Source organism: Sardina pilchardus, chromosome 16, assembly GCF_963854185.1.
Source record: "Sardina pilchardus chromosome 16, fSarPil1.1, whole genome shotgun sequence".
NCBI classification, from domain to species: Eukaryota; Metazoa; Chordata; class Actinopteri; order Clupeiformes; family Clupeidae; genus Sardina; species Sardina pilchardus.
This window is the reverse complement of record NC_085009.1, coordinates 2,762,258-2,788,375: the sequence shown is the minus strand read 5'-3', so window position 1 is coordinate 2,788,375 and position 26,118 is coordinate 2,762,258. Positions and strand designations below refer to the sequence as shown.

General features: G+C 41.8%; 1 protein-coding gene and 1 long non-coding RNA gene across 3 annotated transcripts; one reads left to right on the top strand and one right to left on the bottom strand.

The window, feature by feature from the left end:
• Positions 1 to 2,331: 2,331 nt before the first annotated feature.
• On the bottom strand, positions 2,332 to 6,260 carry zgc:85858 (uncharacterized protein LOC405879 homolog). Of its 2 annotated transcripts, none has more exons than XM_062516801.1 (3): positions 5,942 to 6,260; positions 3,329 to 3,404; positions 2,332 to 2,905 (listed from the first exon to the last, which is right to left on the bottom strand). In XM_062516801.1, exons 1-3 carry the CDS (start codon positions 6,101 to 6,103, stop codon positions 2,865 to 2,867), a joined length of 279 nt encoding a protein of 92 aa, XP_062372785.1. In that variant the 5' UTR covers positions 6,104 to 6,260; the 3' UTR covers positions 2,332 to 2,864. The 2 variants fall into 2 exon arrangements, with proteins under 2 accessions (XP_062372785.1, XP_062372787.1); XM_062516803.1 differs by lacking the exon at positions 5,942 to 6,260 and adding an exon at positions 4,121 to 4,520.
• An 8,966-nt stretch (positions 6,261 to 15,226) lies between these two features.
• Positions 15,227 to 16,270, top strand: LOC134060368 (uncharacterized). Its single transcript, XR_009935172.1, has 2 exons — positions 15,227 to 15,502; positions 16,120 to 16,270. It is a non-coding gene; the product is annotated as an uncharacterized LOC134060368 (long non-coding RNA).
• The last annotated feature ends 9,848 nt before the right edge of the window (positions 16,271 to 26,118 follow it).

Sequence of the window (26,118 nt, the reverse complement as noted above, 5' to 3'; positions counted from 1 at the left end):
GACAAGCGAGAGTGACAGCAGGGAGTGAGTGTGTGTGAGAAAGGGAGAGATGAAAGCCAAAAAGGGAAAGACTGATCCTTCACATGACGGGCAATGGTATTGAGGGAGAATCGCAAGTTGTCGGATAGGCTATGTAGGAAGATAGTACAAAGGGACTTTTTCCCCGTAAAATGCCAGTCTACGGCATAGAGAGTGGCTACCGGCATTCTGTAGGCACAAAAGAGATGGGATCACTTCAGAAGTGGGGTCAAAGTGCCACATTCTATTAAAAAAAAAACACATGTAGGCTATTTACAACTTCGAAATTTGAAGTGACACATCAATTTCACGTGTACCAGAGCCGGCTCTGGAACGTACCACACTGTCTCCACCTACCGGTTTACTGCTGAACAACGGCATCTTAATCCGTTTGAGGATCTTAAAATCCTTGATAACGAGAACGTTCACTAGGTTGCATTTCTTACAATAAATGCATTACCTTCAATTGCAATCATACCAAAGTCTTCAAGAAGTGCCTTTTGATTCTAGCATAGCGCTGTCATGGACTTTTAATGTCACACCGTACAATTCCTCTTCTCCCCTCTCCCTACCTCTTTCTCTCTATAGCAGGGGTCGGCAACCTTTGAGACATCCAGTGCCAACTTCAACATTTCTAGTCAAAGAGTGTGCCACTATCATCAATTTTTATCTGGGGTTCGTAGTTTGTCACTTTTAATTGTAAACACGACTCGGAATTGTCCGTGGTCAAACGGCTGCCGATAGGGCTGAGCACACTTTTCATATGCGAAAATACCTGCTCACACAGGTATGTTGAGCCGAACACTGAAAAGAGGGATTGGAAGATCCTGCTGTCAGTCTGAGAATTTTTTTTTTTTTAGCTGATGCTGGTGGCGCGTGCCAGTGATTATGCCTCGACGTGCCAGCAGTGGCACCCGTGCCATAGGTTGCCTACCCCTGCTCTATAGTATTATTAGGCTACCTACTAACCATCATCATGACTAGCAATACTCCATTCTATATATTTTTCTTCCCACATGCAATTCCAGCAACCCATTACTTTCTTAATACAATTCCTAATCCCTATGGACAATTTATTCCCTTAACTGGACTATGGAGTTTCTGACACTAAAAATTACCTTACTGTAACTGACCCTATACTAGGCAGATGGGTCGGGCCATTGAGTCGTGGCTCTGTCCGAGGTTTCTTCCTATATGTATCCCCAATTCTAGGGAGTTTTTCCTCTCTTTTTACTCAGGCTCTCTCTCTGACTGGTTGACACTCTGTGGAGCACCATGAGACATGGCTCTATAATTCTAAATTCTAAAGTACATCAAAGATTTAGACCTTACATACACAATATCTTCAAAGTAGCTGAATCACCTGTAAGAACTCACATGAATCGTGCATTTCCTTTGACACACAAAACAGGTCAAGTTCTGTTAGATAAAAATATCAGTTTATTTATAAAAAAAAAAAAAAAAGAAAGAAAGAAAGAAGAGACAAAAAAATGACCTGAAGCAAACAAAACTGATTGTTGCATAGCATGAGATATGGGGGCAGAAGGGTATGGGGGGTCAGTATGGCTATGCTGGAGTGCACACACAGTCCTGTCTGTATGACAAGGTATATGAGAAAACAAGGTCTGCGTTCAAATGGAGATGTGACCCAATTTGAGGACTTGTAATTACACATTTGAGATAGCAGTTTCATCGCTCTCCAATATGGCCAAAGAACACACTCCATGCAAATTATGTGACGCACTGCCCACAGACCTCAGTACAATTGTGAAGCAGTACCCTTTTGATTCAGAGGAGCCTTTATGCAGTGTTTAGTACTCCACAGACCAGCAAAAATGGTCAATTCACAATGTGCGGGACCCCTTTCTTATCTCTGGCCTCCGCAATGACCTCAGAGAAAACAAATGAAGACTAGAAAGTCACTTATATTATTTTCTGATTTGTTGACCAATGTATCCGCCTGCCGAGAGACCAAACTCTGTGTATGGCAGAATCAAAAGTGAGTACTTGCATGGGTGTACGATGCACAGCCAGCTCCACTGTTGAAGATATGGACACCATGAAGTATTCCCCAATACAGCAAAGAGAATAATCCTTCTTGCATCTCCTGGCAAACTGGCATGCTGAGGAGATAGGTATCGAGGGTGTGTACTTAATGAGAAGGCGTGGGCAGAGCAAAACAAGCTCATATCTCCATGGATCAGATGGAACTAGGAACCAATACAGATACCTGACCCTGGCCTTCCCGAAGCCCTTACTGCCTCATCCACCAATCAAATCAGATATAGAAATCATGGCGAGCCAATCACAATGAAAACTTAAAAACCAGTGTTTCTGCATTTACTAACAGGAGGCAGGTTCTTTAAAATAAAATAACAATGAAAAAAATAATAACAATAATAATAATTAATTTACAAATGTAAAAGGGGAGTTGGCATTTTCAGTATAAGGAGCCAAAATGGCTTGTACATGTGCATGTGTGTGATGGTTGGGGGGTTGAGTGGAAGGGGGTAGTTCTCTTCTCTTTCAAACTACTGGGAGAAAAGAAAGTGAGGAGGAAAGAAGAAACCAGGCAAAGAGAAAGATAAGAAACTGTCAGTTTCACAGTATAAGGAGTTGTGGGCTTTGAGGAGAGGGGAAGGGGCACAACAAGAAAGAGTTGGAGGAGAAAGGAAGAACATGGAGAAGTGGTAGGACTGGGTGAGAGTCTGACACTGCTTGTGTGTGTGTGTGTGTGTGTGTGGGGGGGGGGGTTGTGGGATGGGGGTGGTGGGGTAATCCTGCTGGTTGTCCAGGCATCACTTAGGGATGGCAGATGGTGAAAGTCACTCTTGAGGCAATGGCAATCACATGCCCTGTCTGATGCTCTGAATGATTTGGAAGATGGCTGCAAGCATAAACAAGAGACAAAGATGATCATTAACCTACACACATGCAACCTTATATGCAACATTACTTGCAGCACATATGAAACATTCCAATAGGAAGCTAAAGTTTGTGGAGAGGAAGGTCACCACCTTCAAACAAATTATGTGTTTGCAATGGATGAAGACACATTCTGCATTTGTTTACTATTCAAATGGTGGACTGCTGTGGCTAGGCCATGAAAATGTAGACAAACAGCATAAAGCCCTGAAAGCCCCTTTGTTAGTTTCCTCCAGTGACTAACATTTGCATGTTTGTCCGAGAAAGAGAAGGTTACAGGTGGATTCAGTAGTCTATGTGGAGATGTGTACAAGCGAGGCAGCCAAGTCTCTCTTTTTTTTTTTTTGTTTAAAGAAGTCTGACCAATTTCAGTGTCATATCTTACCTGACCCACACACCACGAAGACGAACAGCGCCAAAAGCCATGGGCCCACCGGCGACTTGTCTTCATTCACCACTCGCTACAATCCAAAACATAGGAAATATACCAATCAGGCCTAATCAGACCGGCGAAAACATAGTAATCACACAAGAAGAAAGACACCCCATGGGCCCGCGGAGCAGCGCACGTTTTCTTTTGCTGTACGTGTCACACGCTATGCCGTATGCTCTCGCTACAAACAAAATATACCGCCTTATTCCCATGAGATGCAACCAGCATTTGCTAAATCAGGGATTGCTCTGTACATACATATGTCAGTGACGTCAGAAAATTCGGTCGGGAGATTTGCCAGAGTGGAGTGCACTTGACATATTGTTGCAGATTACATACTCACTCAAAAATAGCATAATTTACCATTGACATTATTCCCGCATTGAAAAATAGAAGAGGGCATTATATTCTGAAATTCATTCATTGATAGCAAGAAACGTAGTAGGCTTTCTAAGGTTAGCAAAATGCTAAGTGTGTCAACAGACAAAGCTAACCATCTAAATTCAAACACGATTGGCTGTTGACCTAGTGTGCTAATGCTACTCAGATAACGTTGTTGGCCCACTAAGCACGGCTAACTAGCTAACATTAAGTTAGCTTGCTATCTAACGTTTACTTGGTCGATGCAGTAACTAATAATTACATTACTCACACACAGTTATTGACAAATCATTATTCTAACTGTCAATCATCACAATAAGCGCTAACCATCTAAATCGATAGATGCTCAATTGTCAACGTTACCGTGGTCTTTTGGACGTGGCCGCGTTGTGTGATTGTCTTGCTGTGCTTTTCGTTGGCTACTTTCATTCGTTGAACTGCCGACATGATCACTATGTAGATGGTAAATTAGTGAGGCCAAAAACTAGCTGCACGCACAACAGGCGTCTAAAACCGGCTCGTCTCCTTGAGGACGAACGCCGACAAAAGCAAGACTTGTGTGACAGCTAAATAAGAAAGCGTATCAGTTAGTTAGCTATTTCAGCTCCAGCGCTAGGCAGCCTGTGCCGACTGCAGGCAGCTACCAGCGCTATAGCACGTGACCAAAACGTCATAGATGGATGGTTACTGATACTCATCACTAACCCCAGGAGGTAAGAAAGAAGAAGAGCCCATGTCCAGCAGCATCAATAGCAGCAATAGCTCATGACTCATGGTGCTTTACATCACAGTGGCGCTACCAGGTGAGAATGGGAGTCTGGCATTCATATTCATCGCTGCAGTGATATTTCCCTCATGTCATGGTCCCTAGTTGGACACACACACGCACACTACCAAACTTTCTGTCTGTCTGTCAGTTCTCTCTGACTTAAAAGCAGCAGATGCACAGTAAAAGAAAGGATAACACGTTTGAGAAAGCATTCTAAAGGATCTTTGAACACTGCCTAAGCAATCGTGTAAGATCTGTTAACTTATACTGTATTTTCAGTTTCCAAAATCAAATCTAAACTACAGTGAAAAAAGCAAAACACTGTCAAATAACATCGTACTGTATGTCTGGTTTTTGTGCTGTACAAAGCCTGCTCCTCCTAGGGTCGTAAGGTCATAACCATAGATACCAAATCACCTTCACCTTCTATTAACCATCCATCATCATCTATTAAACTCCAACATAGACTTCTTGAGTTCTTGAGACATTAGTGAAAACTTCATTCTGCAACATTGCTGCAACGCAACTGCAAGTACTGCACACCTGCTGTCTTGTGCCTGAACCTATTTCAAACACGGCTCAGGACAGAGTAGAGTGATGTAGGACAGTTAGGCCAGTGGTCAGTTTATGGCATGAGAGGTTAAGTGGCGCATATGACAGCAGGCGAGTGGCGCATCTCCATTCCTTCCTTGCGGGGCGACTTCATAGAAAAGTAGGTTAGGCTACTCTATACTTGTGTGAAGTTGAACCACCAAACTTAACAGTTCATATTTAAATTGGTAGTTGGCCTATGTTGTGCAGCATAAGCCTATTCATGTGTTTTCATTTAGATGGATAGCATTAGCCTACATCACCCACTCACAATCAAAGAAACATTAATGTGCCAAGGAGGTGTTTTCATCGGTTTGTCTGTCTGTTTGAAAATAGTTTGTTTGTTCGCAAGATAACTCAAAAAGTTATAGATGGATTTCGATTAAATTTTCAGGGAAACGATTTTTGTGAGTGATCGTAACACGTCTGATCCAGGAGCTCGGTTATGTTTTCGATCATTCTGTGTGTATTTTAAGGATGGGAGAATTATCACATTTTGAGAGTGCAGTGGAATAAATTAAACGGAATGGAAGAGGATTTTTAAAAGAAGGTATTATAGGCTAGGCTATATTAATGGTATTATTGATATTATTAATAACATTGTTGTTGGCTACTGCTCGAAACAGAGTCTGACTAGCTAGCTACCTGGCTGACCAGCTGCACCATCAACAGTTTGCTGTAGGAAAATCCTTTTGTCATGTGACTGTCATTTGACTGTCATTCATGTGGAACTGTTTAGCTAGCCCATATACGTATCGTATGTATATGGTTTAGCTGCTAGCCATTCTCTAAACTCTAGCTGCTAGTGACATTAACCAACATACCCGACTCTTCTTTTCCTCATTGTAGCATTCCACCATCTGTTTTAATTCCTCCACTGGATCATACTCCTCACAAATATAGCCTTCCTCTGGGCGAGCTCTCTGGACCCGCTCTGTGTTAGTCGGTAGTCGACTTCTGTTCCTTTGCCTAACATTATCATCCATGTTGAATACGTCTACTTTCGTTTAAAGTCAAGCAACATTCATTTATATCTACGAGCTTCGTTCTCGATGTCATTTACCTTTGAGTGAAACTGTTAAACTGACGTTAACTGATGTGGAAGGTAAGCATGTTCAGTGGTTGTTATTTGAGTCAACAAAGCTCGAGGGCTTTAGAACGGTCTTATCACACTTTCGAAAAAGCTAACTTTTAGCGTTCTTCTTCTTCTTATTCTTCTTCTTCTTCTTCTTCTAGTAGGGCGGCTAAGCGCAAAAATCGATCACTTTGCGATAAAAGCATGAAATTTGGTACAAAGGCGGTCTGATCAGATTTAGGACCGTAGGCGCTCAAAATCTGACCCCTGGGGGTCATGGCCATAGATATATTAAGCTTTTATATCTATGGTCAAATTTTAAATACAATAACATATTTCACAATGATGCATATAAATATGAGCACACTTTCACATAGAAGGCCTTTAAACTTTAAAATATAAGATACGATTTTAAAAAAATTAAAAATGGCCACCAAATATGGCGTTTTTTTTTTTTTTTTTTTTTTAGTTCTTTTCTCTCTTTTTTTTTGTCTTTTTAATGTAGGCCTGCATAACAAGAAACAGAACAAAGAACCAGTAGTTCAACTATTCTGCAGTTGAGCTTTGAATAGTTACATAATTTAATTAATAACATAACATATAAGATTCCATGCTGAATTCAATGACCACTTTTGTCTCGGTCAAGAAGCAAAGAAATTATTAACACAGCTTTACACTCTGATATTCTCACTCACAGAAACATAAAGCAGTACACTGCAGTGATGCTGCTCTGTATTTGCATTGTTTAATACAACTTTTTGTACATTTGCAGGCAATAAGTAGCCTGGCAAGCCAAACTATACAGAAATGTATAGTCTGGGGTCAGACCATTCACAGAGCTGAAGCCTGTGGGTGGGATGAACAGTTGTCTTTCAAACTGCCTCTGCACGTAATAGGCCAGCATTTGTGACCATTCGTAGCCGGTCGGCAAAACGGCAAGTACTGTACATCCTTCTTTAAAACAAATGACTTGAGTGCTTCTTTCTGCTCAACCTTCAAAGAAAAGCCCAAGTCTAACTCTTCCAAAGCCGAGCGCGCCTCGTTAGCCTCATCCATATTATGTTTTTCTCTATGGTTGTGCAACATGGTCTCACACCCAACTAGTCGAACGAGGACGCATGGGGACCCCTGGCGTCAATATCGGAAGCCGAAGGCGGGCTCAAGGACTCCGTACACAGATAGAGCGTTCTGATTGGCTAGGCTGGCCTGGAGCCTAGCGCAGGCTTGGCCTCAACGGTGCGACCCTAGACCATCCCGCTAGGCAAAAATATTTTTGCCCGCTAGGGTGTGTCTAGATTTCTAGGCTAGGCAATAAGTTCATAGCAGGTTCAGCAAGTGAGGTCCAGTATGGTTCAAAACTGCCATTCTTTGTTTTGACCCTCCCCCTCATTAACTTAAAAAGCAGGGCCACAAAGACTGATCCTGGGGCCATCCTTAAAAATATTTGTGTTTGCAGTAACAGCCCCCCCCCCAAAAAAATTGGGTCGGTAGGTAGGCAAATATTTTTTTTTTCAAGATTCAAGGTAAAAAAAAAAAGTTATTTTTTGGTCACGGCGATTTTGTTGGTATGAATTTAAAAACATTTGCATGTTATATATATATGTACATACACACACACACACACGACACACTCTCTATATTGCCAAAAGTATTGGGTCACCGGCATTGACCCCCATATGAACTTCAGTCACATCCTATTCTTAATCCATAGGGTTTAATATGACGTTGGTCCAGTCTTTGCAGCTATAACAGCTTCAACTCTTCTAGGAAGGCTTTCCACAAGATATATGCATGACTGTGTACCCGTGCACCAAGCAAGGTCCATACAGACATGGATGACAGAGTTTGGTATGGAAGAACTGAAGAAGACTGGCCTGCACCTGACCTCAACCCAATAGAACACCGTTGGGATGAATTAAAGGGGACTGAGAGCCAGTCTCCTCGTCCAACATCAGTGTGTGACTTCACAAATGCGCTTCTGAAAGAATGGTCAAAAATGCCCATAAACACTCCTAAACCTTGGAAAGCCTTCCCAGAAGAGTCGAAGCTCTTATAACTGCAAAAGGTGGACCAATGTCATATTAAGCCCTATGGATTAAGAATAGGATGTGACTGAAGTTCATATGGGGGTCAAGGCAGGTGACCCAATACTTTTGGCAATATAGTAATATTTCTGAACGTGACTTAACAAAAATCAGCATACTTTATAGAGGGTGCATTAACCGTATGTTATCTGCACACCAATGACTAGATCCAATTTGTTGTAACAACACACAAACACTCTTGCTTAAATTCTTGCTTTCTAATGATCTTTACCTTTTGAATTATTCTTTGACTATATTGCCCTTCTCTGCTTTTATTTGTTACTATTTGCTTTGTGTCTAAAGCACATTGAATGACCTCTGTGTATATGTGTATGTGCTATTCAAATAAACTTGACTTGACTAAAATGTAGGCTATAGCTTTAAATATGCTGTAGCCTACTGCCAGAGAAGTAAACAAAAAATATATCATATGAAAATATATTATGAAAAAAATAATGTTAATTTCAATGATTTTACTGGTAGGCCTAACTAGATTATACGGTTTACTTGCATCCACCGCTACGACGTGTCAATGCAACCTACAAATCAGAGACAGTAGCCTACGTTGCTTTCTTTTCTCCACCAGTAGCTAGTTCTTAACCACTTGAAGAATAGCTGTCCTTGCTAGCCTGTAGTAGAACGATCCCTTAACGGGTCACTTAAATGTTTCAATCCAAAAGAAACCACTTAATGCTGGCACGTCCTCAATTTTTTGAGTTTCTTCCACCAAAACCTTAAGGTCTCATTTAAGTCTGTTGACACGGTCACCGTTACACGAATGGGGAGAAGGGATGGGTCCGGGAAAATATCTGGACACAACTTCGTGCCAAGTCATCTAAATGTTCAAGTGTTTAATGCGTTTTCAGGTGGATAATAGTGCCCGAACTAGTATAAGTTTTGACGTCGACCACGAACATTTTCTTGGCTACAGCCGCAGCCATTAGGCTACAGTCAAGCGCGAACCACTGGCAGTGAATGAGACTGGAAGCAGCCTGTAGCGCATGACAAACATAAACATATGACGCCACAGGTTTTTATTTGGAAGAAAGAACGCAGCCTACGTTTGTATGTAGGCAATTTGTATTCACAATAGGCTACTAAAGAAAATATGATAATATTGTATTGCATTTGTATTGGGTGTTTGAAGAATAATGGGCCTAATTAAAAAAAAATCGGTCGGTCTTAACGCAATTTGCAACCGGCAAGTCGGTCGGACTAGAGGGGGAAAAAATAAATGTTTGGGTCGGCCCTATATTGACAGGGTCGGTCGGGTTACGGCAAACAAGAATATTTTTAAGGATGGCCTGGTGCTTCACATAACAATGAACGGTTCTCTATCAGTCAAACTACTCAGCGTTAATCAATGGGAATACACTCCTTGACCACATGATCACCGCTGAAGTCCTCCAATAGGTCCTGTTAAGGTTCTATTGGCGTGAAATTGCTCGGCTAAATATTAGACGGCACAGCCAATAGCAAACACACTTTCATTCCTCAGCGACGTCTATTGCCACTGGTCCGAGAGCGGAAGAATAGGATTTAAAACAACTAACGGAAGACAGAAGAATAAACATCTTCTCTGAAAATAATGAATAAAATCACAAAATAGTAAGTATGTCCGAGGCCGCCCAAATGAAGTGTCCAGGAGTGTGGGCTGTTCATCCCCACCCTGGACCCACATTCCATTTGCATATTTTCATGTTTCCTATTCAGCGCAATCACCTGTCCAGGGTTTTGGGCCTTTCTCTGCCCTACACGGGGCTGAGGGAATGACTTACCTGCCGGAGGTCGAGGAGGCGCTGGCGGCCTACCTAGACCCCATCAGCATGTATCCCAAATTGCGTTCAAGATGCTGAGGCTGCAGCGCATTGTTCAGAGCGTGCAGCAGGGGCACTGGATGGCTACAATAGTTGTAAATAGTAAAGGATGCACATTTCCACGTTCTGATTCACCCTTCACCCTCGGCACAGGAAGTATCTTCGCTTTGAGTTCAAGGGCAGAGTTTGGGACTTCTCTGTCTTATGCTTCGGGCTAGCGCCATCACCCCGCACTTTCACCAAAGTCGTTCAGGAAGCGTTAGTCCCTCAGACGGGGTGTGATAGCATGTAAAATTACCTTGATGACTGGGGTCTGTTGGTAGGCTCCAGGCCCCTCCTTCCATTCTATGCACACCCTGTCAGGGAGAGGAACAAACGTATTCAAGTGGACGAGAGATGCTGGAGGGCTCTCTGGTGCGTCCCCAAGAACCTCTCCATTGGGGAGGGTATCTCACAGGCATGTGGTGACTACGGATGTCTCCCTCCTAGGTCGGGGAGTGGTGTGCGAGGGGCAAGCAGACCAAAGGACATACAGCACATGCGGCCACACATAAATGGGCTGGAACTTTTAACATCTAGCTCTCAAGCACTTTCGCCGGCTAATCATAGGGCGTGATGTATTATTGGTGAGGTCAGACAATACACCGATGGTAGCCTATATGAATCGCCAAGGCACTGCAGCAGCATTTTCTCCCGCAGCTATGCGGTTTGGCGAAAAGCTGGAAAAAAATGGCAGCATTTTCCGGGAGAACAGAACAGGGCAGCAGATATGCTCACAAGAGGCCCCCCAATCACTAGCCTGGCACCGCCTTCCAACGTACTTCCCCTCAATTTTCATTTCCCATCAGTAAGTCATCTGGGTCTGCAGTATATTCATGGGCTAGTTTGAGAATGGCATAGACCAAAATCAAGACCAAACGTTAGCGATTGGTTATGGCATATCCAGTGTGGCTCTGGGCAGATTCAATAGTTTTAAACATCAACAGAGTACCCGCATTCAAGGAAGTCAATGCTTGGCAATTGAAAGTGGCCAGACTCTCTGTACATTATGAAATATGTACCAGAGTTTGGTACCCTATCAGGAGTGGCGTCTTCACCCACAGGTGGTGGAGGGGGTGTGGCCGAGCTCGGAAAAGCTCATGTTGATCTCTTTGCCTTGCATGAGATGATACACTGTGTGAAGTGGTATTTGCTGTATGCTTTCCCCCCATGGCGAACCGTGGAGGGACCTGCTGTCCTAGGTGAGCATGGTGATTTGGCACCCAACTCCAGAGAGATGGCAGGTAACTGCACTAGCCAACAATTCTATAACCAAAGAAACCATTCATTTTCATGTGAAGCACCAGGGTCAGTGTTTGTGGCCCTGCCTTGAGGCTTTTGGAGTTTCAGCTTTGACCCTGGATTAGTCTCAACCTCTTTATGGACAAGAAATTATGTTCAACTTCACACAAACTAGAATACATTTGTCACTGTCTGATGCTCAGGCAACAGATGCAGATCAAATAGAAGTGGTCAGACAGTACTGACAGGACCAGCAAGAGCAAAAATAAACTACAAAACACAAAGCCCAGAAGATGTTTGAGTATTATAAATTAAAGTCAGAGTCCAATAGCAAAGGAAACCTCAGAGGTTGGCAAAACGGCATGCCTGATATAAAGCTGAAAATCACCACCTCAGAATGAGATAATATGGGTATTTATACATTTTCTGACTCCAGAGAGTCATGCCAGTATTTCAGCGTATGCATTTTGTATCTCTGATGCTCCCTGATGCCACATGATTAAAAGAAAAAAATATGATTTAGGCAGAAATGGCAGGAAAATGTGTGCAATTAAAAGTTTGAAGAGCTCCAGGGTCGACTGTATGTGTCCAAAGTGTTGACTAAAGGATTTGAATGAAAGCTCAGATTGTCCTCTTTAAAATGATACCTAACATTATAAAATCAGTCTTTGACAAAGGCCAATAGCAAGATAGACACCTGCATCAAAACATTATTTTTTTTTCCAATGGGTTGGGTAACTATAACAGCTGATAACACTAATTTAGCTGTGACTCCAGAAGGGTTATTATCATAAAAAAACTGACATGTATCTTTTCAAAAAGTATAAGCAACCTTTGCCACCTTCAGTGGTAGGCTACCGACATCTCATCTGGCCCATGGACTAATTATGACATGATATCCATATTTGGTGGCCATTTAGATTTTTTTTAACATTATTTCATAATTTAAAGTTTAAAGACCTTCTATGTGAAAGTGTGCTCATATTTACATGTATTATGGTGAAATGTGTTATTGAATTTTATGTTTCTGGCAGCTTTTAATCCATTTTCCCATTACGAAATCCATATTTGGCGGCCATCTTGGAAAATGGCTGCCATGACCCCCAGGGGTCAAATTTTGAGCGCCTACGGTCCTAAATCTGATCAGACCCCCTTTGTGAGCCTACGTACCAAATTTCATGCTTTTATCGCAAAGTGATAGATTCTGGTGAAAATCTGCGCTTAGCCGCCCCACTATTCTTCTTCTTCTTCTTCTTCTTCTTCTTCTTCTTCTTCTTCTTCTTCTTCTTCTTCTTCTTCTTCTTCTTCTTCTTCTTCTTCTTCTTCTTCTTCTTCTTCTTCTTCTTCTTCTTCTTCTTCTTCTTCTTCTTCGTAAGCTTCAACCGTTTCACAAAAACTGTGTTCAGGCTACCTAGGTCTTGAAAATGTATTCATGGGTTTCATCCGGTCTCTTTGTACAGGTGTATAAAATCAAGCATCTATTATGAATGCAGACTGCATGGAGCTTAGTTAATACACCTGTGGGACCTGATGAAACCCATGAATAGCCAGTCAAACCAGCCAGCCAACTGCTCAACTGGGCCCTATTTTAATTGGCAGCCAGTTAAATTGATTATTTCTATCCATTCCTCTTCTTCATTCACTCATCCACCCATTAAACTATAACATCCACTATATAACCTGCCTATCAACATCCATTAATCTTTCTGTCTATCAACATTAGCCTGATTGCACTATCTACATTCAACTTTTAAACTATCTACTCTGTCTCAGGGTTTAGATAGGCCCTAGGCCCTATATTCCGCCATTTTTTATTATTACGCCAGATGAGAGTGTATGTCAAATCAGTCTAGAAAAACGCCAGGTTTCATTTTCAGTTGGTCTTATTGCACTTTCTAACTTGAGAAGAGATGTTTTAAATGGGAAAATTACCGGAAATCTTAGTCACTTTTAAGCTAGCTAGCAGCTTTGAAGCTAAAAGTTGTATCGCCAGACTCACAGAATGGCTGGATGAACGGGAACAAGTAATATCTTCACTTTTGTTTCAGTTCAGTTCACTTCAGTTTCACTTTGGAGTGAGGATATTACTGCGCAGAGTCTAAGTGCTCCCAATATATTCCGCCACACGATATAGCCCAGATAGCAAACTTCATTGATTTAAAGTTGAAAATTGGTCAGATTGGTTGATGTTTGGTTGAATTTAAAAAGTCAACATCAATTCAATGTTTAAGTGTAATCATACATATCTCTGTATATCAGAAGGTTACAAAATCACTGCCTGAAAACCCATTCTTCCAGATGGCTTAGGATCTATTTGAATTGATAGGCCTGAATATTTAATTGATAGGCCTAAGAATTATGTAAGTCTATAGCCTCCTACAATGAATTCTGTTGGTCATTTGATCATTATCACTGATAAGTGGCATACTTTGTTGGCCCAGTCCTTCTTCAAAGCCATTGTTCTCTGTTGGCTCTTCTCCTACCTCGTTGTCACTGTCCATCTCAGTACATTTCAGCACACTGACGCAAGATAGATGACGATGATAAGATAATGATCAAATGACCAACAGAATTCATTGTAGGAGGCTATAGACTTACATAATTCTTAGGTCTATCAATTAAATATTCAGGCCTATCAATTCAAATACTTAGTCTCTTAGATCCTAAGCCATCTGGAAGAATGGGTTTTCAGGCAGTGATTTTGTAACCTTCTGATATACAGAGATATGTACACACTAGAAGTGTAACGATACACTCAACTCACGATTCGGTTTGAATCACTATTCATGAGCTACAGTTCGATACACCACACTATTTCACATTTGCCAACATTATAAACTTTATGAATAAAAACTATGATAGTTTATAGGTAGAACAGGTTACAAGAGGCTACTGTTACTTTTTAAAAGTTTCTATATAATAATGATTGTTTGGAAGCACTATCACTTCATATCATGTAGTTTTCTGGCCTGATCGGTATCAAAACGTTAAAAGGGCGTATCATGATACTGCCTCCTTGTATCGCGATACAGTATTGTGAATCTGTGTATCACAATTTCTCGGTTCGATACAATATCATTACGGCCCTAGTACACACGTACATACATACATGTATACATACATACATACATACATAAATGTAGAGCTCAACAATAAGGGGCAAAGAAAGATAGGACTATATAATGATATAAAATTATATTAAATGATAATAGAAAATGTTTGAACCAACCTTCAGCAGTCTTCAGCTCGATCCAAATGACAGTCCAATCCCATCAATTGACCACTTTAGATTTGAAAAAAAAAAAATCTGGAGTGGTGATCTGAGGCCTTCAGATGATGGGATATTACTGTACATGTGGCAAGGATCAGCTCCTTTATCCCGTACAGTGTGTTAGAAAAAAAGTGACATGGATCTTTTTGATTGAAATTATTATTTTTTGCTGGCCACTCAGAAAGGTATTTTGTGTAAATGCTTTACCTTTTGAAAGAGTGGACAGATTTGTATGGAGTTTCGTTTGTGCCAAAAAGTTCAAACAATACTTTTTCAAATTCAAACAAAAATCAATTAATCAAAATACCAAATACAAAATCTAAACAAAAAAAATAAAGTCGAAAAAAAAAATCTAAACTCGCAAACAAATTATTTGTGTAGTTGCAAAAAAAAACTGTTTGAATAACTTGTCTTTTGGTTTACAATAACAACAGTCATTTGCAGCGACATCATTCGTTTGTTTGCTCCTGGCTTTTTCAGTTTCGATTCTGGCTCTCGCGTTTGCGCTGCCTGTTTCTTTGCTTGCGATTCTGGCACAAACTTCACATGTGGGTGGGTGTCTGTGGGGTGCATTCCTATTGGCTGATGCGTTTTGACTGACAGCTTTACTATGGATCCAAGCGCAAGAGCTACCCACCTCCCCCCCAGGTAGTGGTGCAACGCTCTTTTTGGCCACTATGTACAGGTATATGCGATGTGGCGCTATTGAGCACAGTATGTCAACCGCCATATGAAGAAGAAGAAGATATTGACCACAGTAAGTAGTTCCGTGGAGCTAGCTACACCAAAGCCATCGATGGGCTACACGCGTTATGGACTCAAAACAATGGGTTTTCCTCACTACTCATTAACCCAAGGTAAGAAGTGTAATCTAATTTGTTATGGGTCTAATTTTCACGTTTATGTGGGATGTTATGGCGTAGTTGTTACAATACTGACGCTGGTTTTAAGGTATCAGATGGCTATCTTAGCATCGTAGGTTTGTCCACATACAAACGAGGCTTTTGATGAAATGTCGCACTACAGTAGCCTAAATTATGAATTCATACCATGTATTTATTTGTTCAGAAGTATATTGTTAATGTCCTCGCGTTATATAAGCGTATGTGTCCGATTATGTCATGAAATATCGCTATGTTGTCAACGGTAGTCTAGCATAGTATGAGCGCGATGGTGCGATCTATCTGTGGTCAGTTCATCAATGGCCCTGGCGATCTCTGGAGGTCCACTCTTTGTGAACGTTTGGAGACCACAGACATAGTGTAACCTTAGTTAGAGTATTGGTTCATTTGCCTGAGAAAGACCCAAGGGTCGAAACGTTACTTTTTGTAAACATGGGAGCTCAAGCAGTGTTGCCAACGTTACCTTCTTCTGTTACATCTCCCCAGGAAATGTTATTAAGCACTGTGACCAGCTCTGTCTTTTGATTAGTACATGTCTCATGTCTTTTGCTTGTGCTTGTGTGCTTGTGCAGAACAACTCATCGTGATGGAGCACCTGTACTCCCTGATACAGCAGGATCTGAGGGGATTCCTCAGACAGGACGCAGATGTGGATTGACAACATCCTGCAGTTTAACTTTATTAGAATAAGTGTTGTTTTGAATAAAGAACAATAAAATTGTACTACTTACTACTTACTACATACTACTTACTGTATGTTAACCTGACTCACCACTTGAATTTCGTTCCACCTAGCTCCTCACATTCATCTGGAACTACTCCATTGGAAATGTATTTAAGAAGGCAGGGCCTTGTCAAAACACCTTTCATATGATTGGATAAACTAATTTATTGACATGCTACTACAACAGGGGTGGGCAAACTAAGGCCCAGGGGCCACATGCGGCCCTCTGCTCTGTTTCATGTGGCCCGCCATGAAGTCAAACACATAAAATTAAATGTGGTCTGTTGTTACATAAACCTGATATACATCCATCACACAGCATGGTTTCATAACTGATGTGCTATGTTTGTCAATGAAAACAAGAGAACAGGCCGCACTATGCATAAGCAATCACCATTTATTCACACAGACGCGTTTCGGCGCTCTGCCTTCCCAGTATGTTTGTCAATACCATCATCAAGCTGTACTTTTGGGAACTCTGACTGAATAAATACATTTTTTTGGAAGGTAACATCACTTTTTCATTGCTTAATTAATCATAGCATATAAGCTTACCATTCTTAACATCCAACTACTTGGTAACTTTCTAATGTAGCTTGGCATTTTCTGCCTCTCGGATGCGCGCGCAGCCAGTATAGTTGGTAAACGAGAAACCTATGTATATCAACAATAACAGCAATATCAACAGTCACAACAGTGTCCACGTCCACTGGGTGTGCAAGGGACCAGGCAGAGTCAGCTAGTCATGTGCGGAGCATAGCTGTGTTTTTTGGTTTGTGAAGGACACAGCAGGAGAAGGGTGAGCTGGGTTTGTGGCGGCTGGAAGTCTGCAGGTGTGCAACGGACCGGGCAGAGCCAGCCGGGTGTGTGAGGGAGAGAGCAGCGTCTGTTGGGAGTGTGAAAGCCACAGATTTCAGAGCCACCCTGAGGGGCTGGGCAAAGCCTGCTCTGTGTGTTAGAGACACAACAGGATCTGTTGGGTGTGTGAGGGATGGGGTACAGCGCATTGTGTATGTGAGGGACACAGCTAGATCCATCGGGTGTGTGAGGGATGGGGTACAGCGCATTGTGTATGTGAGGGACACAGCTAGGTCCATCGGGTGTGCGAGGGGTGGGGCAGGGCAGAGCCTGCAGGTACTGTGGAGCAGAGTCTCTCAGGTATGTGAGGCACACAATAGGATCCACCAGGTGTGTGAAAGACGCAGCGGACTCTGTCTGGTGTGTGGTGCTGTGCTGCAGATGGAGAAGAGGCCGTCAGCTGTGCTGTGTTGTGCTGCAGATGAAACAGGGACCGATGGTTGTGATGGCAATGAAGCAGAGGTTGACCAAAGACTGTGTGGTGTGTATGGGACAGAGAAGAGGTCGGTTGAACAGGTCAAACTGCAGGATGTTGTCAATCCACATCTGCGTCCTGTCTGAGGAATCCCCTCAGATCCTGCTGTATCAGGGAGTACAGGTGCTCCATCACGATGAGTTGTTCTGCACAAGCACACAAGCACAAGCAAAAGACATGAGACATGTACTAATCAAAAGACAGAGCTGGTCACAGTGCTTAATAACATTTCCTGGGGAGATGTAACAGAAGAAGGTAACGTTGGCAACACTGCTTGAGCTCCCATGTTTACAAAAAGTAACGTTTCGACCCTTGGGTCTTTCTCAGGCAAATGAACCAATACTCTAACTAAGGTTACACTATGTCTGTGGTCTCCAAACGTTCACAAAGAGTGGACCTCCAGAGATCGCCAGGGCCATTGATGAACTGACCACAGATAGATCGCACCATCGCGCTCATACTATGCTAGACTACCGTTGACAACATAGCGATATTTCATGACATAATCGGACACATACGCTTATATAACGCGAGGACATTAACAATATACTTCTGAACAAATAAATACATGGTATGAATTCATAATTTAGGCTACTGTAGTGCGACATTTCATCAAAAGCCTCGTTTGTATGTGGACAAACCTACGATGCTAAGATAGCCATCTGATACCTTAAAACCAGCGTCAGTATTGTAACAACTACGCCATAACATCCCACATAAACGTGAAAATTAGACCCATAACAAATTAGATTACACTTCTTACCTTGGGTTAATGAGTAGTGAGGAAAACCCATTGTTTTGAGTCCATAACGCGTGTAGCCCATCGATGGCTTTGGTGTAGCTAGCTCCACGGAACTACTTACTGTGGTCAATATCTTCTTCTTCTTCATATGGCGGTTGACATACTGTGCTCAATAGCGCCACATCGCATATACCTGTACATAGTGGCCAAAAAGAGCGTTGCACCACTACCTGGGGGGGAGGTGGGTAGCTCTTGCGCTTGGATCCATAGTAAAGCTGTCAGTCAAAACGCATCAGCCAATAGGAATGCACCCCACAGACACCCACCCACATGTGAAGTTTGTGCCAGAATCGCAAGCAAAGAAACAGGCAGCGCAAACGCGAGAGCCAGAATCGAAACTGAAAAAGCCAGGAGCAAACAAACGAATGATGTCGCTGCAAATTACTGTTGTTATTGTAAACCAAAAGACAAGTTATTCAAACAGTTTTTTTTTGCAACTACACAAATAATTTGTTTGCGAGTTTAGATTTTTTTTTTCGACTTTATTTTTTTTGTTTAGATTTTGTATTTGGTATTTTGATTAATTGATTTTTGTTTGAATTTGAAAAAGTATTGTTTGAACTTTTTGGCACAAACGAAACAAATTTTGTGTGCTAATGGTCTATAATTGGTACATAAAAAGATTTGATTTCGGAGGCCAAGGCTTCTACAATGACCGACTTTTAATACAGGCAACTTTATGTTTTGCTCATTAAATTTAAAGAAGTGCTCGAATTTTCACCAGTCCTTGAGACCTTCACTGTCTAGATGGTCAACCTTTTTTGCAATAAATCTTGTGAGTTTGTACTCTATAATACATGAAGTCGCTTTGTGTGGCAAGCCAAAGTTTTTGGGCAAGCTTTGTGGCCCGTTTTTGGGATATAGGGCCAGATACACACAAGAGCGTGGCGTGTCAGCAGCGAGAAGACAGCCGGGTATCAGGCGGTGTGTTCTACTCGGCCTTTCGCACCGACAGTGTTGGCGAGCACAGCCAGTCCTGTTCAAAATCTCCCCATATACAATGCTAGTTTGCTACTTTGCCATTCATTTCAACAGGACACTACCTGCCACTGCCGTCAAAATTCTGCTCAAGCTCTATTTTCCAAATGCAGAGCAGCTCCCGCGCCGCTGCCGCCTGTCTACCATCGTGTTGGTGTGGAAGGCAAGGCAAGGCAATTTTATTTGTATAGTGCATTTCATACATAAATGCAATTCAATGTGCTGTACAGTAAAGTAAGATAAACATGATGTAAAATAAAATAACTTGAAATAAAATAAAAATAAAAGCAAAGTTCTGTTTCCATTTTCGCCACCGCCGGTAAAAATCGCTTTCGTCTCGTCCCAATTCCCCATTCTGGCCTGAAATAGGCCTAACTCTGGCAGTTGCAGGCGTTTAACAATTGGTAGCCTCACCAGCTGATCTAGTCCATTTTTGAGGTGCCATCATACAGGGGCATCTGCTGGTGTAACCCACCAACAAAAATGTCTGGCTGTGGTAATTTTTCTGTCAGAGGACCATATTGAAATTTTTTTAAACAGGTTTGAATAGGTAACCTCACCAACTGATCCAGCCCATTTTTGGGGGTGTCATCATATGGGGGTGTCTGCCGGGGGTAACCTACCACAAAAAATGTCTGGCAATGGTCATTTCTCTATCAGGGGACTATGATGAACAATTTACAACAGGTCTCAAGTGGTAACCTCACCAACTGATCTAGCCCATTTTTGGGGGTGTCATCATTCGGGGGCGTCTGCCGGGGGTAACCCACCACTAAAAATGTCTGGCAGTGGTCATTTCTCTATCAGGGGACTATGATGAACAATTTGTAACAGGTTTCAAGTGGTAACCCAAAGATCATTAAGGGGCGGAGCAAGATACTTCATGAGAAGCCACTTCCTGGAACCCGAATCGCAAGAGGGGGGGTCAAAATCCCCCTTTATGCAGAGCAGAGGCAGCAACTGTTCCATTGAAGTCTATGGACATAGATCAGAATTTCAACTATATGCTAAAATCTCCATTCTCTAGAGTTAGCAATGTGAATTTTGGGCACGGTTTCATGACCCTCAACCCCTTCTGACCACTTCAGGTACCTTTTTAGCATTTTTGAGCATTCCCGTCTGGAGAAAATCGACTTTATCAGGTGTGCCCCTCTTGTTTATTCTGCTTTGGCCGGTTGCTACGTACGCTCTACCTTGACAACACATTAGCCAGCCAGCTGAACCAAATCCTGATTTGTGCTAACGACGATCAGATGGCGCTGGGGTAACTTAATGAGAGCAGCGACATATTTCCATTATTCCATTGATGTTTTTATTCAATTCCTTGAAATCTTCCTGCTTTGTGTGTGTTACTTCCATATTAGAACTAATAAATGTAGAGGGCTTGAAAGAGCAGCAAGATTATTTTGGAACATCATCAAGCATTGATAATCGAGTGCTTGATTTTGTACACCTGTGGAAAGGGACCTGATGAAACCCATGAATACGTCTGACACGCAATGACGCGCCTCTTTATGCAGAGGAAGTGATCCCCGTTTTGCGCCCATAAACATGAACTACGACGACGTATCTTGCTACGCCTTAAGGATCTTTGGTAACCTCACCAACTGATCTAGCCCATTTTCCACCCCTCACTTAATGATGTCTGGCAAGCCCCGCCCACCACTAAAAACATCTGGCAGTGGCCATTCCTCAATCAGGGGACCATGGCAAACAATTTGCAACAGGTTTCAAGTGGTAACCTCACCAACTAATCTAGCCCATTTTTGGGGTGCTAGTTTTACACCCCCCCTGGCCACACCCACCAGAGGGAACCCGGCAGACGTGCCGTTCCTCTATCTGGGGACCATGCCAGACATCGTAGTATCAATAAAAATTGGTAACCTTCCCAACTAGGCTGACCCCTCTGGGCTCCTGGTCTAAATGGTATGTTTGGTGAACTGTGCTTTTTTAAATTCATTTTTACTGTTCAAACTGCAGTTTGTTGCACTGCATGTATTACGGACATGTTATGCCAGCCGATACAACCATTGACCATACAACAACGATTGTATTTGACCGTATTCATAGAGTGCATGAGTGAGTGTCACGTTGTCCCGGTGTACCATGTTATCTTGTGATCAGTTCAGATTGTGATATTTGCATAAAATCACTGAATATTCAACAAGAACCCTCCCTACTTGTTAACAGCGCTCTGCTCTGCCTCCGCCCCTCGAGTGCTGGAGATTCACATTTTCAGGAAGCTGCAGTGAGCGAGATAATTGGGAATAAAGATCTTGCCAAAAACATGCCGACATCACCGATTCATGCAGGTGTGCTTAAGCATAATCCACACAAGATGCTCTAGAAAAAGGATTGTTCAAGTAAAACAACAAGGTTTGGTTGGGTTTCGAACATGAGTCTCGCGTGGGCAAAATGGTCCTTTAACTGCATCTTTACCACTGCACTACGGTTAGCACTGAGCAACTGTGAGCTAGCGTAGCTTATACTGAAATCATGACGTCCACGTTAAGTGGGATGGCTCATGACATGAGCAAACACAGGAATGCAAGCCTTAAATAATACAGATTTATGTCATAGGCTACAGTAACAACAAACGGGCATGACCTCATTCCAGACGTTCATTTTGAGGGACAGAAACGTTATCTAATGCAAAAAAACATGAAGATCACTGGGCCTCGAACTGCTCATTAAAACGTCAAGATTTGTAACTGTACGCCCTTACTCGATTGCGCCACAAATCTGCTGAAATGAAGTTAGGATATTTAATACATGGTGGTCTTCCCAATAAATGAATAGCTATATGTTATGTTGTGACAATGTTTGTCAGCCGATCAATATTTAAGTATAGCTTACGTTCATTAGCAATACATCTGAAGAATGTTTTGCAACAGGCTACGAGCAGCATAGACTTTTAAAAATATGTTCGAGATAAGCATGTGACATTCTGTGAGATGATTCACAATTTAACAATGAAATGATCACATTTTTGCCTTACTTGTTCATTTTACCCCAAAAACAGAATAAAGTGGTAGGGATCATGCCTGTCTAGGCTAGTTGAAGCAAGATGAGCCTACTTTAAGCTATGTTTCGAGACTTGCATGCCCATGTTAAATTGTGATATCACCAGTTAACATAGGCGTATATTTCTCACAGTATGTCAACCTGTGTTAACTTTGACTAAAAGCCCAATAAATTGTTAAAAATCACCCTGCTATTCCAGCAGCTTGTAGTGTAGGGGTATAAGCCACTATAGATAGGATGTTTTTGTTCACGACATCCACGGTTCGAATCCAGCCATCGCCAGGTATCTAGGCTACATTGTTTCATTTCATTTTTTGCTATTAGCATAGCATGTGTCGTATTTGTGTGATTAATGCTTAGACGAACATGTATTAGACATAAACTGGTGATGCTTTCAGCCATATGCTATCCATTATTTTCTCTCACTTGCAAGCATTTTGTGAAAATACAAACTCTAAGGGGCGGAGGCAGAGCAGAACGCGTTTAAGAAGTAGGCAGGGCCTTTTTGAATATTCACTGATGTTATGCAAATATCACCAGTTAACATAAAAACCAGTCAAACTAGAACACCGGTAACGCGATTTCCTGTTATCAAACGACCTGCATGTGGCATTTTCTATCGCCTCACCGTGTTGTTTATTTCAAAATTAAATAAATGAATTTGAAACGGTAAAAATCACTACCATGTCGAGGCGTTTATGTATGCTTCTGGTGTAGCTACTAAAAGGAGACGTTCACGCTAGCAGTAGCTAACTTCATGTAATCATAGATTAGCCCAGCTTGCCGTTACATTATACACTCCCCCCCCCCCCCCCATGCTAGCGTGAACATTAGCCTACACCAGAAGCATACATACACGCCTCGACATGGTAGTGACTTTTACCGCTTAAAATTCATTTTTCATTTTGAAATAAACAACACGGTGAGGAAATAGAAAATGCCACTTGCAGGTCGTTTGTTTATAACAGGAAATCGCGTTACTGGGACAACGTGACACTTTAACTTATGCAGTGAGGTTCTGGAACCAGCTGCCGGTAAAGCATGTTTATGACACGTTTTCAATGTTGAATCAACCACATTTCAATATTAGTACCATTGAATGAGGAGTGAATCAGTGTTGAATCAACGTTTGATTATCATTGAAATTTCAATGTAATTTCAACGGCAATCGCATCTGATTGAATCAACGTTGAATCCACGTTTTGGATGATTGAAATGGTGATGTTGTTTCAACGGCAATCTCATCGAGCGCTTTCAATGTCGAAACAACTTCGGAGTTCAATGCAGATTCAACGAATCCTTTCAACGTTGATTCAATGCCATTTTGCTATCTGGGAGGCTAGTTATTCCTATTACCTGCTTAGAAATGCACCTCGTTTTATTTTGTCTCACCATACTTGGTCGTGTGACTAGGCTACGTGTGTAACTCTATTTTAATAGGGAAAACATGAAGATGTTTGGTCGCTTCTAACTTCATCTCTGTTTGGATCCTAATGAATGCATTGGGCTAGCTAAGTGCTATCAAAGTTGCGCCGTGCGCCAGAGCCAGTGAGTGCATGCATTGAGAGGTATGTATCAACTCGTCTTAATTAAGGGAATAACGTAGTTTAATATGAAAAAACGGTGAAGTGTTCCTTTAATATGTATTGTAATTTCCTTGACGTTCATTTTCTAGTTAAAATTAAACTCTCCGGGGAGCGCTGTGACGCAGCAGGCTACAGCGTTCATACCACATACGGGTCCGAGTGCCCACGGGGACCCAGGTTCGAGTCCGACCTGCGGTCATTTCCCAGTCCCACCCCATCTCTCTCTCCCTTACTTCCTGTCTCACCCTTCACTGTCCTATTCATGGGTTTCATCAGGTCCCTTTCCACAGTATAAAATCAAGCACCTAGATTATGAATGCAGACTGCATGGTGCTTGATTAACGCACCTGTGGAAAGGGACCTGATGAAACCCATGAATACATAAAGGCAAAAAAAGCCCCAAAAAATCTCCGAGTTTATTTTCCTGTAGGCCAGCAGAAATCAGAATCTTGGGTAAAGTTGTTCAAGTTAAAATTTGTTTAGCACAATGCCCTTTCACCCTTTTTTGGTTTTAACTTTTGCACTAGTGTTGCCAGATTGGGCGGGTGCCCGCCCTATTGGGCTTCTTTTGACTTTGTGGGGTGGGGGGAAATAAGCTTTATGCCGGCAAATAATTTTTTTTTTTCAAAATCTTTGTTGGGGCGTTTTTTTGCTGATGATGGCAGGTTTTTGAACATGATTGGTCGGAAATCACTCAACCCAATCTGGCAACACTGCTAGCAAGTGGCCTACCAGAAAAACACAGGATAGTGAAAATGAGGCTGAAGGCACTATTAGCGTTTTAAAAGAACTTGATTGGTGGACACTGGCCCTTAAATGCTTAAAACCTTGAATTCTCTTCGGAATCAATGTAAAAATGTAGGCTATTTTCTATTCTCGTTTTTAATTAGCAGTGACATTCTGAATTAGCTGTAATGGGGAGGCCACCAGAACACGGAAATAGTCAACAATGTAGAATAAAGGCATGAATAATTAGTTATAAAATCTTGCTAAGAAACAAGGTACCATGATGCCAAGATTTTTGACATGGGTGTCATCTGCAGATGATAAGCCACCTTGAACTCTTTTTCTTCTTCTTTTTGTTGCATTTTTCAGGGTAACAATGTGGTATCGCCTTTTACAGAGTATGCTGTTGACATACTTTATTTATAGGCCTTTATAGAGATTTTTGTCTCAGAGTATGCCTAGGAAATTTAAGCAAACTAACATGTATTTAAGCAGATAATATTCAACAAAAAAATCAGAAAACTTTAAATGTTCTACCCTATTCACTGCTAATTAGCAAACAAATAATTGAGCCTAGTATGGCTATAGTAGCCTATTCAAAAGTAGATCATTATCTGGGTCGAAATTGTTAACGTCTGTATATCTTGAATACGTCTTGAATTTCCCCTTGGGGATCAATAAAGTATCTATCAATCTCATCGTTTATCATCATCATTAATCCCCATCAATATGTAACTGTAAACTTGAGTTAACCTCGACTTCAGATTTCATCTGACCATAGAAACCATCTGACCATCAAGAAAATGAATATAGCCTACTACAAGACTTATTCAAGCACCTTATCTCCTAAGCCACTTCTGGAACTAGCTATATCAGCCTGGCTAGCTCGGCTTTGGCTCGACGGTCTGAAAGGGGCTAATCAATTGTCATTAGCCAATTATTATTTGGCTCATTGTAGCAAAGATGTTTTCAGTAAAATACATCCCAGAGCACAAAATAAATAACATGTACACTCTTGGCACAGTTATTGCCTGTTTATCATGTTAAGGTGATAGTCAGGAAAAGGGTGGGACACATCCACACATTCACAACAGAATCTCACATGTTAACTTACAGTACACAGAACAACACAAAACAAAGATAGCATGAGGCAAATCTCACTGGTTAAACAAAAATATTTGCTGTCTCTGGTCCTGATGAGATGACCTCACACAATTTGGGCGATTGAAGGCAGGTCAGGGCCAGGTCAGTTTCAAGTCAGCTACTAGCTTGGGAGCCAGGTGTCACATCTACCATTTACATCAACAGGCATTCAGTACTACCTCTAATGAACAATACACACACACACACACACACACACACACATCCTGGGGCCTTTAACGAGAAAGGGCCCCTGGT